Source organism: Castor canadensis, chromosome 19 (genome assembly GCF_047511655.1).
Source record: "Castor canadensis chromosome 19, mCasCan1.hap1v2, whole genome shotgun sequence".
Taxonomy (NCBI): domain Eukaryota; kingdom Metazoa; phylum Chordata; class Mammalia; order Rodentia; family Castoridae; genus Castor; species Castor canadensis.
In genome coordinates, this window is record NC_133404.1 from 42873486 (window position 1) to 42887446 (window position 13961).

Genomic DNA, 13961 nt, shown 5'->3' on the forward strand with positions numbered 1-13961 from the left:
TGTGAGTCTTCTTTTTTTTTGTGGCCCTGGAGTTTGAACTCAGGGCCTCACACTTGCTAGGCAGGCACTCTGACCACTTGAGCCACTCTGCCAGCCCTTTTTTGGAGCTGGTTATTTTTGGTGGCTCATGCCTATAATCCCAGCTACTCAGGAGGCAGAGATCAGGAGGATCATGGTTCAAAATCAGCCAGGCAAAGTTTGTGAGACCCTATCTCAAAAAACCCATCACAAAAAAGGGCTGGTGGAGTGGCTCAGGTGGTAAGAATGCCTGCCTAGCAAGTGTAAGGCCCTGAGTTCAAAGCCCACATTGCAAAAATTAAAGAGTCAAGCATCTTTCTAAAGTAATCGTAATTACTTTAGAAAAAGACGTAATATTAACAGTGAGACAAATGACAGATACGGGCTTTCTCAATTACTAGCAAAAACAATTTTTAATCATGTTGGTGAAACTGATGACATGGTCAATACTGAGTGAGTTTAGACACACAGGCTGAAACTTCGTCAAGAGCGGTAACCCAGTTCCAATGTGGGTTCTACAGACTCTGCCCTTTCATTGCTGAAGGCTGTACATACCTGACAGCTGACCACCTCACTGCGAGGGACGGCAGTGTCCACTTACCAGTCCTTTTAACATTCCTTTATGCCAAGTAAGTTTGCCTCTGATTCTCCAAGTGGATTTATCTCAGTCCCCCTCAGTGAATTTTAACATCTTTAACTTGTGTTCCTTTTGTGTCTATGAGTTATTTCCTTTTGTTTGCTAAAAACCAAGGATGATATAGGGGGAAAACAGCAACGAATTACAAACATCTCAGAACCCGGACACAGGCAGAAGACAGTCCATTTTATGCTAAAGGTGTTATTCTGCTGCAGACTCCAGAGACAGCACCAAGGGCATTTGCTCCTGCCACCGGGCACCCAGGAGTACCTTGTGCAGTGCCCAGGTCAATGAGGCACAAATCACAGCCCAGGAAGGGATGGTGTGGGGCAGGGCAGGCCACCTGTGCTTAACAAGGTCCACAGGTTAGTCCTCTTCTACAAGTGAGCACTGAGGCCTGAGGGACATTGGGAACAGCTGCTTCACAATACCCAAAGACAGCCACCAACCCCTCCCTCTGCCTTGCTCCCCAGCTCCCTAGCCTGTAGCCAAAAATTACCCAGTGCTTGGTTATACAGATGTGGGAACAAGGAGATGCACAATGAAGACCATACATGCTTTATGTTTTGTGTTAATTTTCTTAATCCAGCACTAATGTCTCTCCTGTACACAAAGCCCAGTCATTTGACACCAAGATCTAGAGGGGAAGCTCCCTTATGTATTTTACAAGGAAGGGGACTTGCTGAGAACGGCCGGCCCCCACGCCAAAACATGTGAACAGCAGTCCCCTGTGAACAGAGGTCAGCTTGTCCTCACAGAACAGTGAAAAAAAGAACAAGAAGTTCCAGAATATGGTATTTTACCACAAAATATCTCCTAAGATTTACCAGAGAAACTATAGGTGGATCCAAATCTGAGCACTAAAAGTAAACACTAAAAATGCAACAAACCCAAATTCTGTGCCTTTCCACAAGGTGCATGTTAGTTGGAGCCAGCAGTTTATGCATGTAACCCTAGCTACTTGAGAGGTGAAATTGGTTCAAGGCCAGGCTGGGCAAATAGTTCAAGAGACCTCCATTTTCAAAATAACCACAGCAAAATGGACTGGAAGTGTGGCTCAACCGGTAGTACCTGCTTTGCAAGTGTAAAGCCCTGAGCTTAAAACTCCAGTCTTACAAAAAAACAAAACAGCATGTTTGTGATGATGTTGCAGAAAATACTAAATTAGATTTTATTATGAGCAAACACCAAACAAGTCAAACTGAAGGACATTTTAGAAAATTGGTCAATTTTCCAAAATTTGACATTAGTCACAGAAAGGAGGCCAAAGGGACAAGAAAACTGACGCAACATGTCAGACCAGGAAAAAACTGTGAAGGATATTGGGGTAACTGGTGAGATTTGGCTGTGGATTACAGACGAGGTGGCAGCATTGTATCAATGTTAAATGTCATGATTTTGGGGAGCTGCACTGTCATATGATCGACTTAAATACCTCAAATGGATCTGGAAAGCAGGTGTCCGTGTCTGCATCAAGTGACTATAACGCAGTTGGGGCAAAGTAAACAACTGGTAAATCTGAGTTATCTGAGGTGCTTTATTATTACAATTTTGAAATTAAATTTCAAATCAAAATTATAAAACTTTTACTGTATCTGCCTGACTTGGGTTCAAATCCCAGCTTCACGACTCCCTTGCCAGGTACCACCAGGTAAACACACCCAACTTGGCCTGGCCACTCAGGTGGACTCACAACTTCAGCTAGCAAGCTCTGCCTTCCCACAAGGAGCAGACATCGCTGCTGGCTTGTTAAGATCCGCTTGGGCTGGGGGTGGGGCTCACTTGAGCAGCATTCATGCCAACCTAGAGCCCCAGCACTACAAACAAAGCAGTACAGAGCCAGGATCCTCACTGTCCACCCTTCCTCTCACTGACCAAGCTCAGCCCTGTCTGGTACAGGTGACAGGCTGAAGAACAGACACCTGGGGCACACAGTGGGGAGTCAACAGCAAGGCAGCTTTCCAGGCTCAGACCACTCTACCTACCTCTCCAAATCCTGTCCGAAGTGTGTCTGACGCACCTGTCCAGGCTTCTTTCTTGCGTTTGGTACCAAAGCTAACCTTGCTTCTTCACACAACTCAGTTGAACCCATTCCCCATGTAGCCCCTAAATCCCTGGCAGCTGTCAAGAGAGCCAGTTAGCTATGTTCCATGAGAGAATCCCCATTCTAGCCCACACCCACCAGCACAGATGACACAGGAAACGTTGGTGTTCCTGGGTTTATTGAAAATATATCTCAGCAGAAAGATTTAAACGGCTCCACGTGGTGTTTTGAAATTCATCCCAACTGTGGGCTGAGTGACTTGAAGGTTGGAGAGACTGCCGAAGTCCTGAAACGACACAACAGATTCAATGTGAACTGCACAGTGAGACTGCACTCAGCCCGGCAGCATTCCTGGTCTTTTACCCACCAGAGGCCACGAGATATCCCCTAGCTGTGTCAAACCAAATCGGGCCCTCCACGACAAAACCTATCCTTTTGGGAATGGCTGCCCTACCCAGCCCTAGAGTCAATCAACTGTAGGTTAAAAATACTTAGAAAAAGAAAATCTAAAAATTATTTATAGCGCAGGGGAAATAAGCCTAGATCATGAAAATGTGCCACGGGCATCCGCAGATTTCCCGGGTTTCTTTGGGGAGAGGCGTTTGGAACAACCTCCCCCCACCATGGCACTTACACAGCATACAGTGCTGCTGCCTTTCCAGAACCAACTTCAGACAAGACATTACAAACCCAGTTGACATTTGGGAAGGAACCAGGAGCCTAATGTCCTTATCTGCTTCTCAAATACCCACTTTAGAGTTAAAGCAAAAACACTGCACACAGAAGGCTAACTGCAGGTTTCAGCTGTAGTTTTCTGAAGCTCAGTGGCAGGTTATACATGGGAACTTCCATGTAAAACCACATTTAATGAGCATGAAAAAGGGAAGAGAGCTGGTGGAGCAGCTCAAGTGGTGGAACACCTGCTCAGCAAGCATGAGGTCCTAAGTTCAAATCCCAGTGCCACCAAAAAAAAAATTTGCTCAAAATCACTAGCAGTATACTGAACTTTGGAGCCCAGATTCCTTTCATCAGCTTATATGAAAGGACTAAGATAACCATGGAAGTGAAACATTACACAGCATCTAAGACACCTGTGAACTAAGTTGTGCCTGGTATGAATTTGGAGTGAGACCACTGTTCACTTCCAAGGTTAGCATTCAGACACAGCCTCCAAAGGAAAAGCAGAGTGAAAGCTGCTAGAATTGCAACAGAGGAGACATCTGAGGGGCCAGCCACAGAACCAGAAGATAAAAGGGGCAGTCTGGAAGAAGAGGCTGGTGGATTTGGGAATTTCAGCCTTGTGGGCAATCTTAATGCACCCAACCTTCAACAGCCAGCTAAATCATTTTAGAAGCAGCCTAGTTTGGTGGAAGATTCCCCACTCCACCATTCATCAACTGTTACCTTGGACTCAATATAAGTATTAACTGTTATTACAGATCCAGCAGACACTCACCAAAAGCTTCAGCATTTCCTTAGTGTCAGGGTCAACTTCAATGATCTCCTGATCCAGGGCTGAGACCTAGAAGATAAAAAGTTATCAGCCAATGAGCTATCTCTCACCTTCCCTGCTCCTCCCATTTTGAGACAGGATCCTGCTGGGTAGCCTAGCTGTCCTGGATCTCAAGATCCTCCTGCCTCAACCTCCCAAGTGCTAGTGCCAACACAACTGGCTCCCCCCAGGTTCTTAGATGATGGTATGGAGAACAAAAACCGGTAGAGCAAAAAAGATTAGGATTCCACAAGATGAGGAAGTTTGTTACAGCAACGCAAGACCCAGACATCTGTTTTTATCTCCTTATGCCCTCACTATCTATACAGTATTCAGAAAGCCTTAAGATTGGGTGAACACTTCAGAACTACTACTTTTGGGGCAAATAAGGCAGGAGACACGATAGCACTCATTAAACATAATCACTGAGGACTCTCCTGAAAAAAGGAGTGGACTTCACGTGGTCCACACAAGGAGCCAATGAACAGGTAGGCAGACTACAGGCACCTACAGCTGGTTAAGGGACATCTCAGACTTCGCCAAGGTGACTTCTGAAAGCCAAGTGTTCTCAGGAACCCGCTACACCATGTGAGCAGGACCCAGAGTCCTGAAGAAAGTCCCAGGCAGTTACCTCCGGAACGTAGTTGTCTCTCCTCTCTCTCTCCTCCTCCTGCAGCTTGATGGAGATACCTCTCACGGGGCCTCTCTGGATCCGCTTCATGAGATGCGTGACATAGCTACAAGCACACACGCGTGAGAACGCAGGCCACTTCGCCCTGGTAGCAGAGCACCTGGAGGTGCCGACACCTGTGCCGTCCTGTCCCCAGTCAGCAGGGCTCCTGCACCCCCAACCTCCCGAAGGTCGTCATCAGGTCCATCCCCCGCTCCCGTGCACGGTGGTCCTTAGGGTACCCGCCTCCCCCGCCTCGGCCGAGCCCCTCACCCGGCGATCTTGTTGCGGAGCTTCTTGCTAGGGATGATGGCGATCTCCTCGCACACGCGCTTGTTGGTGTGGAAGTCATTGCCCAGGCGCGTGTAGTACTTCTCGATGATGACCCGGGCCGCCTTCTTCACGGTTTTGGTGCGAACGCGGCCCTGCGGGGGGCGGGGGGACAGACAAGGTCACTCGATGGCCAGCACGGCCGGGTCCGGGGAGCGCCGGCTCCGCCGAGCCCGAACACTGAGAGGGTCGGGCGGCCCAGCGCGGGTCAATTCGGAAGCCATCGGCGCGCCGCGGCCCCAACGTGACGGGCCCCGCGCCCTCCCGGCCCAGAGCCTCCCTCTGGGGGCTGTCGGCCGCAGACAGCCGCGGATGGAGGACGATGAAGGCAGATTCAGGCCTACAGATCACGGAACCTACCATGTTGGCGGGTCCAGCTAAAAGAGGAAACAGGAAGCACCAGCGAGACCTTTAAAGCGCAGGGCTGAAAGCCGCTTCCGCCGCGACTAGGACGCGCCGAGCTCTCTCAAGAGCCCACAGCGGCCCCTGGCGGGACGGGGCGGAAGTGCGGGCCGAGCGCCCCGCGGTGGGCGGGGCGAGAGTCTGTTCCGCCCCCCGGAAGGCGGGGCTCCGTTTCCGCCGCCGGCTGAATTCACTCTGCGTAGCGTGGGCGTTTCCAGCCCACCTCTCCCGCACGCAAGGAGAGAAGGGGAAGCCTGGGGAAGACGAAGGCAGGCGGGGTGTTGGGGACAGCCCCGTGCGCAGCCCTCGGGTCAGGCGGGCAGGTCTTAGCGGGGAGCCCGCGTGCGGCCGGGAGAGGGTGTCGGCTCACGTCACCTCAGGGGCTTTCCCCAGGTTACGAGCATCCCTCGCGCTGCTCCGGTATTTCTTAGCACCTGTCACAACCAGAGGTGAACCCCACGCAGCAAGGCCATGTGTCAGGCAGACCTCCAGTGCTCCGAAGCTGGCCGACGTCCGAACGCACGGACGGACGGACGCCCCAGCTCACCCGCAGGGCCCTCCATCTTCAGGCCATTCCCCTCTGCGGGCTGAGTCCCCAGTCCGGCTCCCTGGGCTCCACCTGACTTACAGGCCGGGCTGGTCAGGTTGGTGTTTAGGGTCCTGGGCTAAGCCTCATCCCCACCCGCGCCAGTCCCGCACTTTGTACAGCTGGCGTATGGAAGGCTGCAGGGCAGGCAGCCCCTAAGCCTGAAAAGAGCGCCAGGACAAGGCAGGAGGGAGCCAGGGGAGAGAGATGCCACTCTCCGTGGAACAGGAAATGAGATGAGACCAAAGGAAAGATCAGGATCTTTTCTCTCGATGTTACGGGGATTTGAACTCAAGGCCTCGCACTTCAGAGGCCGCAAGTACTGTACAGCTTGAGCCATGGCCCCAGCCCTGTAATCTCCTGCATAGCCAGAGCTGCTTTTGCCTGTGAACTTCCAGTGAAGCTGTCGCCTGGTCTCACGGTTGGTGTGAAGGGAAGCCCTCGCCTCCCCAATAGTGAGCTTGTGCACCTCCACAGAAAGGAGGCTTCCGTATGCAGGGCTCCCTCTACCTCAGATTACTTCAGTCCCCCCAAAGGGTTAGTCCAAAGACCCTCAATACCTGAAAAACCAGCAGACTCATCACAAATCCTAGAAGCCTATGAGAAAGGGTCCAAAAGCAAATTCCTCCGTCTCAGAAAGGAACTGGGTAAATCCAAGAGGATAAACAAGGCAGGGCTCACAGCAAGTGGCCCCTGACATTCCCCTAGGGGCATCTGGAGGCTCTGCTTACATGAGAGGGCTTCTTGTGCAAGGGCTACTAACACCCACCCACTGGCAGAGGCATCTCCAAAGTACATGTGGCCATGAAGTTACCACAAACACATAGGGGCAGGTTTCCCACACAGCCTCATTATTGTCCTGGACTGTAATCCCATTACAGAAAACCCAAGGAAACATGAGTTTTTCTTTGAAATCTTGTTACACCCGTTACCCATTTGCTTCAACACACCCCAGTCAGAGACACAAAACCAAAACTCTGCTGCAACGTGTTTATTATGTGCCAAAAAAACTACACCACAGCTTACTCCACACATCTGCAGGAGAATGCAGTCTTGCCTGCACATACTACAATGAGGTAGAGACTTCACACACAGCTTCACAAAACCCACAGAGTAGCTGGGATATGCAACAATGCAACGTCAGCTCAGCAGAGGGGAGGGGAGTTATGACACTGGTTCTTTGGCACACAGCTTCCCTAAGAGGGGCAAGTACTAATTAAAAAAAAAAAAAAAGGGAAAAGAGTCAAGTTTTCAAATTCCAGTAGCATTTCAGTCAACTGCGATTGTTGATTCACACATTCCTCAAATGAAAGCTGTAAGGAAGGATAATTGCCCCTCTAGGAGAAAGGGCTCCTGTGAGCCTTCATCTGCCCCCCACCAAAAAAAAGCAGCCCTTTTTTTTTTTAAGCTCAGTTTACAAAAGAAAAAAGTCCTGTGACTTTGTGATTAAAAACTTCTATCAACCCTCCCCCCACATAAGTGCAACTTAAGAAGGTGCAATAAACATTTAAAACTATATACAGCAGCCGCTCAGACACCGTTTTCCCGGTCCAGTTTCAAATAAAACAGAATTTTTCTTGGCTGCAAATGCTTTGATTCCCAACTGTGAGAACAGTGGCCAGCAGTCCCCAGACACAAATTTGCTGTAATGTTAAAAGCTGCCAGGAAAAGAAAAAAAATCTTGTTCCAAACGACTTAAAAACTGTTTTAAGGAGTGTAAAAAGGAACCGGTAAAAACCCTCGAGCGTAAAATATGAAATATGATTTGGTTTAAATGAAGAGCAAAGTCTCCCTGTTGTTTACAGTAAAAAACACCAGCTGAACACTCAGTTTATGCCGTTCAGGTGGGGGTTAAATAATGGAAAGGCACTGTATGGCAACTGCCAGAGCAAAACCCACGAGACCCGCACGTCTCCTTCGGCAGCGCTGCAGGGAGTGCAAGAAGCGCTGTCGTAAACACACAAACACACCTCAGTGCAGGCGTCCGTGTCGATGCCTTCTGACACACAGTTCTTTTTTTCTTTTCATCTGCAAAATGAGAAACTAAAATCTGGGAAAACTAGAGTTGCTTGGAGGGTGAATCAGAGGGTCTTTGCCCTGGCACACCCCCTGAAAACAAAACCCGGCAAACTCATTGTGCATTAATTAGTGCAGAAACAAAGACAGATTCAGCGAGTGCAAAGGTGACTACGATTTTCCCTTGTCCTTGGGAAGCCAGCTCCCTGGTAGCCAGTGGCAAGCAGGGTGATACAGGCTACTGCCTGACCTGCCAGCCTTGGGCGCCACAGGCTGCTGGACCAGGCCAGCCCTCTAGCTGGCGTCTCGGCCCTTCTGGTTCCGCATGAGGGGGCTGTGATGACGCAGGCTTTCCATGCTGTGCCGCCAGTGCCAGCAGCTCCGGCAGAAGTACTTGAAGCAGACCTGGGTTGGGAACAAAAAGGGGAGATGCCACACCAGTGTTAGCACGAGGCACAGCTGACTCTTCTGCTTGCAGAGGAAATGGGAGACCCTCTAGCTTCTGTGGTGCACTGGCAGAAGCCTGACCAACCACAGCAAATCCACTGTCATGTTTTGGTGGGTGCCCTTACAAAAGCGTGCTCCTAGTGTGAACAGAGACCACACAGCTTCCTTTATCTCATCACTACAGCTGCTCTTCTATTCCCTGCCCTCTCACCTCCTACAGAGCAGTTGTACCATCATGTGCTGCCAATATGGGAGGACATTTGAAGAACTAGCTACAGTAAGAGTCTCATGCTGGGCAACATGCCTTCCTCTCCCAGTGAGTGAGGAACGGGGACTGGGTTTGTACCCCAGTCTCAGCCCCACCTTCTGCTAGCTTGGTAACCTTCAGGTAAGCCATTAACCTTTGAGGCAGTGTCTGATCCCCTGTGAAAGGTTCCGATTTATAAAGGCTTTTTGAAAGATGCTTGTTTTTAGGCCTTACCTAACTACCCAAATTTACTCTAAACTCTCATTTGGGAGTCTTAGTTTGACTACTTTCTAACACATAGACTCCCACCCTGAGGGGACAGCATCACTGTAAAACAAAAGCATGGGTGACCCCAAACATCTCCTAGACCATGTCCAATTGTGGCTCAAACCAGCAACATGGAACCACTTGACAACTTGTTAAACGTGGAATCTCAGAATGCACCCAAAAACCACTGACACAGCATCAGCATTTTAACACAATGTGTAGTAATTCACGTTGGAGAAGCACTGCTGACACATCCAGACCTGCACTCCGTGACCCAGAAACACCCAACAAAAAGCTGTCAAACTGTTTCTGTTGCTAACAACTGTGGGTACAGCCCAAGTGCAAGGATCAGAGTAGCCCAGACATTCAGAGGGTTTGCAACAATGGAAAACAAATTCCCTCTAGCAGGGGAAAAAAAAAAAATCAAGTTGGAGGGTCTCAGAGCCAGAACAGCAATGCTTGGCTCCAAGATACCACTGGCTCCACCACCCAGGTGGCTACAAAACCACCCACCAACAGTACCATGCCACACAGCAGCAGCCCAGGAAGAAGGCCAAAGTATGAAGATGCAACTCAACAAGCATCCCCAGGCATCCTGGGGTCAAGCTAGCTGTATTATGTCCCACGACTGCTGCCTCCTCCTCTACACTGAGACATCACGAGGTATACCTCAGAACTCCAACACTAAATATCAAAAGCATGGATTAATTTTTAATTGAGGCAGGGACTTTATAGGCATCTTCAGTACCCAGGGGACTCACCTGATCTCGACAGAAGAAAGGACCAGGCTGAGAACTGCAGATATGACACAGAGAATCTTCTAGGTAGGGGTCAATCTGAACCTGCAGAAAAGCACAGGAGGATGAACTGACTCTTTTCACCAGGGGCCCGGTGGACTACGAGGGCGTATTACCAGGACACACTTAAAAATGCAGGATGCTTTTTTGTTTTAAAGGAGGACATAGAGAACAGGCAGGGATCCTGGAGGACAGACTCACACCATGCAGAGCCAGGCTGCTGACTCCAGGACTCAGGCACCACAAACCTTCCCACCTTCCCTCCTCTATCCATCAGCCTTAGGCAAGTGTTCAGGAGATGCAGGCAAAATGGGATAAAGGAAGTCTGCGTACTCAGCAATGCCAGACAAACACCACAGAGAGGGAAGGCACCCCTCAGCTCAGGAGGCTCCACAGTCCCAGTTCCCTTCCTGCTGAGCCCATGAAGACCAGATCCACCTTATTCCCTAAACTCATGTTAATTCTGCAGCTGGATTGTGACCCCAGTCCCAGACCTGCCCCAATTGGCCCAAGTCCCTCCTTGGGTATCCCAGAGTAAGGACATAAGCCAACACGCTTACCTTCTTGGTAAACTTGGTGGTTTTGATCTCCACAAAAGCAGCACTGACTGCTTTCAGGTAACTACGTTGGTTATTGAAAGTCACACGACCAGACCCTAGGACAACAGACACAAGCTTACCTTCTAGCCAAATTCTCCCCAGTGCCACCTGTCAACACTTGGGAAGCTGTTTCTATACCAGTGCTGTCCCAACAGAAACAATGTACTCGAGTACTTATGTAAATTTCGTAGGAGTCGTATTAAAGAGTGGTGGAATTAATTTTTTAATACTACATTTTATTTAACCCTAGCAGGAAGGAAGGGACTCCTCCATTGCAGATGCACAGGTAAGGGTAAAACGTTCAGGGTGAAAATCAAGATGCAGACCAAACACCTATCTGAATGACAGGCGCCCTGGAGACCTAGCAGGAGTTCCAGAAGAAGCCCCATCCTGCCAAGTGCCGCCTCCGCCTCCGCCTCCACAGTCTCTGAAGTCCTTGTTCTCAGTCGGTGGCACAGGACTGAGGAGCACATAATGCTCCTTCCTGACCAGACGCAGAGTGGGTGGCAGACTAAGCCTCTGGAGAGCTGGGCTAAGCTATGTCTTGATCAGAGAGTTCAGGCTCTGCTCCCCTTCCAAACCCAACCACTAAGGTTATTCTGCCGTATCTGTGAAACTGACCTTGTTCTAAGGTGCTGATCTAAACCCAGTGGTCAGGCCCTCAGACTTCAGAAAGCTGGGGCAACATAGGCCATGACTGCACGCCATTTCCTGAATCACCCAGAAAGCTCTCCTTCAGCATGACCTGGTCTCTGACCCCAGACAACACCATAGCACCCTTTTTTTTTTGGTGGTGCCGGGTTTTGAACTCAGGACCTCATGTTTGCTAGACAGGCACTTTACCACTTGAGCCACACCTCCAGCCCTTTCTGCTTTAGTCATTTTTCAGGTAAGGTCTGGTCTCATGTTTTTGCCTGGGGCTGAGCTCAGACCCATCTTTCTCATCTACACCTCCTGAGCAGCTAGGATTAGAGGTGTAAGCCAATGTGCCCAGCCACAAGAACTTTTAATAAAGGAAATAGGGCAAGTTCAGAAAAATATGACCTTTTAATTAAATATCACCTATTGTCTGTCCTAACTGGTTTGGCTCTTAACCTTGAGCTACCATCGAAGTTCTTACATCATTCTCACCAATTACATTCTAGAGCCTGCAGTCACTTTTCCCTCAGGCTGTGTGTAGAGGGGCCAGTTCTGGTGACTTGTCTAAGAAAAGATGTGTGCTGCTGGTACATGCTAGTCTGCAGACCTGGGTCAAGCCTCTGTCTCCACTCCCAAGGGGAAGCACCACAATCTTGATCTACTCCCAGGGGCCACCAAGCTTCCCCACACAAAAGGAGGACACTCACCAATGGGATACTTGTGCTTATCTGTGTCAATCCCAGCATACACCACTCCACCAAATAGGTCATTCAAGATGGCAGCCAGGGCCTCAGCATTGAGCATCCCATGCAAGGCACCAACAAACACTGTCCTGCTGGGGTCCAGCCTCTGAGACGGGCTCCGAACAAAGTTGCTGTCAGCCAAGACCCAGGGGATCACCTGTACCTGAAAACCCCACAAAGATGTATCAGCCCTGGCAGAGAGCCAGAGACAGACAAGGAGAAAGAGATCCTTGTACAGTAGGACCATGTTCTGGAGGTAGTGTATCTGAGGCTGCTGAGACCTGTGCAGGTAAGGTGGCATCATCACCCTTGTCATGCACACAGGTATCCAGTAAGGCACCCTTACCCAACACAACTGGAGTTTAATTTTAGTGAGTTCAAGTGTCCAGAATGGAGAAAGAAAGAACAGCAGCACTTACTCATCCTGGAGGTGAGCACGAGGTACCCAACTGTGAGGCCCAGCACATTCCGCAAAGCCTCCAGCCCAGAGCCACAAACACTGATGAACAGAGACACTGAGTCCTTAACAAAGAAACCAAATCCTCAGGAAACAAGAACTCAGGGAAATTAAGAGCTGGGAGCCTGAGGACAGAAGGGTGGGAATGCTTGTCTTATTTGTGAGATGCTTACTGGCCTAGCGGGCTTTGTGCCAAGAACAGTGGGAATAACCAGAGAAAGAAACAGGGTGGAAAGTCATGCACAGAGACCTCTGAGGTCTTGTAGAGCTGAGTTTCACTAGGGCAGAAGCGGACTACATATGTCCTTTGTCTCTGAATCCCCTAAACCCAGAATTAAGTCTGGTATAGCAGGCAGAAGAGGCCACAATGAAGTGAGGTGACAGGTGACCAGTAAGTGGTTTTTCACCACTCACCATAAAATAGGCATTTCCTCCCTTACGACACAGATTTAGAAAAAAAATAGATTTAACTTTTCAGAGTTGTTTGGGATCACAGTAAAACAGATCAGAAGTACAGAGACTTCTCATGTACTTCCTACCCCACGTATGCAAGGTCTCCCTCACTATCAACGCTCTGCACACAGAATATGACACATCACCACCCCAATACCCATGGATGACATCAGGGTTCACTCTTGCTGGGTACTGCACATCCTGTGGGTTTGGACAAATGTGTAATGACATGTATCTTCCACTGCACAATCATACAGAGTAGTCTCACTGTCCTAAAAATACTCTGCTGTGCATATTCATGCTTCCCTGCTAAACCTCTGGCAATGCCTGTTTTCAATTTTTTACTTTCTCATTGGATAGATGAGGAAATGAAGTTTCAGAGATATTAAATACCTAGCCCAATGTCACAAAAGTGATGAGCTCTGGAATCAGATTTTTAAAACCCACCACTCTGGCTCCTGAACTCATGACAAATGGTTCTCAAACTCTATCCTGTAGAACCACTTGGGAGCCTGGTTAAAGTGGAGCTTCCTCAACTCCACCTGACTGACCAGTAAGCCTGAGTGAGATAAGGATCTGCAATGAGGCTGCCCAAGGTGAAATAACTTCCTGATGCAAGGACATGTAAGGCTGATACCAAAAAGGTATACAGAAAGTGAGAGAAAACCACACTACTAATGAAGCCCTGAGCGGAATGAAGAGCCATGGTGGGCATGGGTTGAAAGAGAATTTACCCACCATGGATTAGGGGTCAGAAGGCATGGCCTGATAGCAGGAATAGGGAGAAATCGCTACATTTTATCAGTTAAGTCCAAGTAGACAAAGTTGCTTCTCTCCATTTCATCTGTAAGACAAGAGGTTTGGGACTTAAGTGTAGGCTTAACAAGGAGGGCACGTGGGCTGGGAGAGTTTGATTTTCCTGGGCAGGAGTATGTGCCTGCACACTCATGCACCTCCCTTCCACCCCATTAAGGCCCAAAGGCTGGTTTTTTTTTTAAATGTAATTGAGAAGCTATTGCCTCAGGAGGAACACCTATTACCTGCCATCTGCATATCCACCCAACCCAAGAAGCCCAGTGCCACAGTACTCCAGTTACCTCAACCCAGAAAGGACGCC

The 13961-nt window shown here is 49.2% G+C and overlaps 2 protein-coding genes across 7 annotated transcripts in view; both read right to left on the minus strand.

The window, feature by feature from the left end:
- Nucleotides 1-2860: 2860 nt before the first annotated feature.
- On the minus strand, nucleotides 2861-5672 carry Rps17 (ribosomal protein S17). The gene is made up of 5 exons (XM_020183519.2): nucleotides 5552-5672; nucleotides 5135-5286; nucleotides 4823-4928; nucleotides 4156-4221; nucleotides 2861-2985 (listed from the first exon to the last, which is right to left on the minus strand). Exons 1-5 carry the CDS (start codon nucleotides 5552-5554, stop codon nucleotides 2905-2907), a joined length of 408 nt encoding a protein of 135 aa, XP_020039108.1. The 5' UTR covers nucleotides 5555-5672; the 3' UTR covers nucleotides 2861-2904.
- Nucleotides 5673-7155: 1483 nt separating this feature from the next.
- Cpeb1 (cytoplasmic polyadenylation element binding protein 1) overlaps nucleotides 7156-13961 on the minus strand; it is a 78630-nt gene continuing 71824 nt past the window's right edge. For all 6 annotated transcript variants that reach the window (XM_074061472.1, XM_074061473.1, XM_074061469.1 and 3 more), the window contains 4 exons: nucleotides 11899-12097; nucleotides 10514-10608; nucleotides 9918-9998; nucleotides 7156-8600 (listed from right to left, as the gene is read on the minus strand). In XM_074061472.1, the coding sequence (XP_073917573.1) occupies nucleotides 8490-8600; nucleotides 9918-9998; nucleotides 10514-10608; nucleotides 11899-12097 (486 nt within the window). In that variant the 3' untranslated portion in view covers nucleotides 7156-8489. The remainder of the gene's footprint in view (nucleotides 8601-9917; nucleotides 9999-10513; nucleotides 10609-11898; nucleotides 12098-13961) is intronic.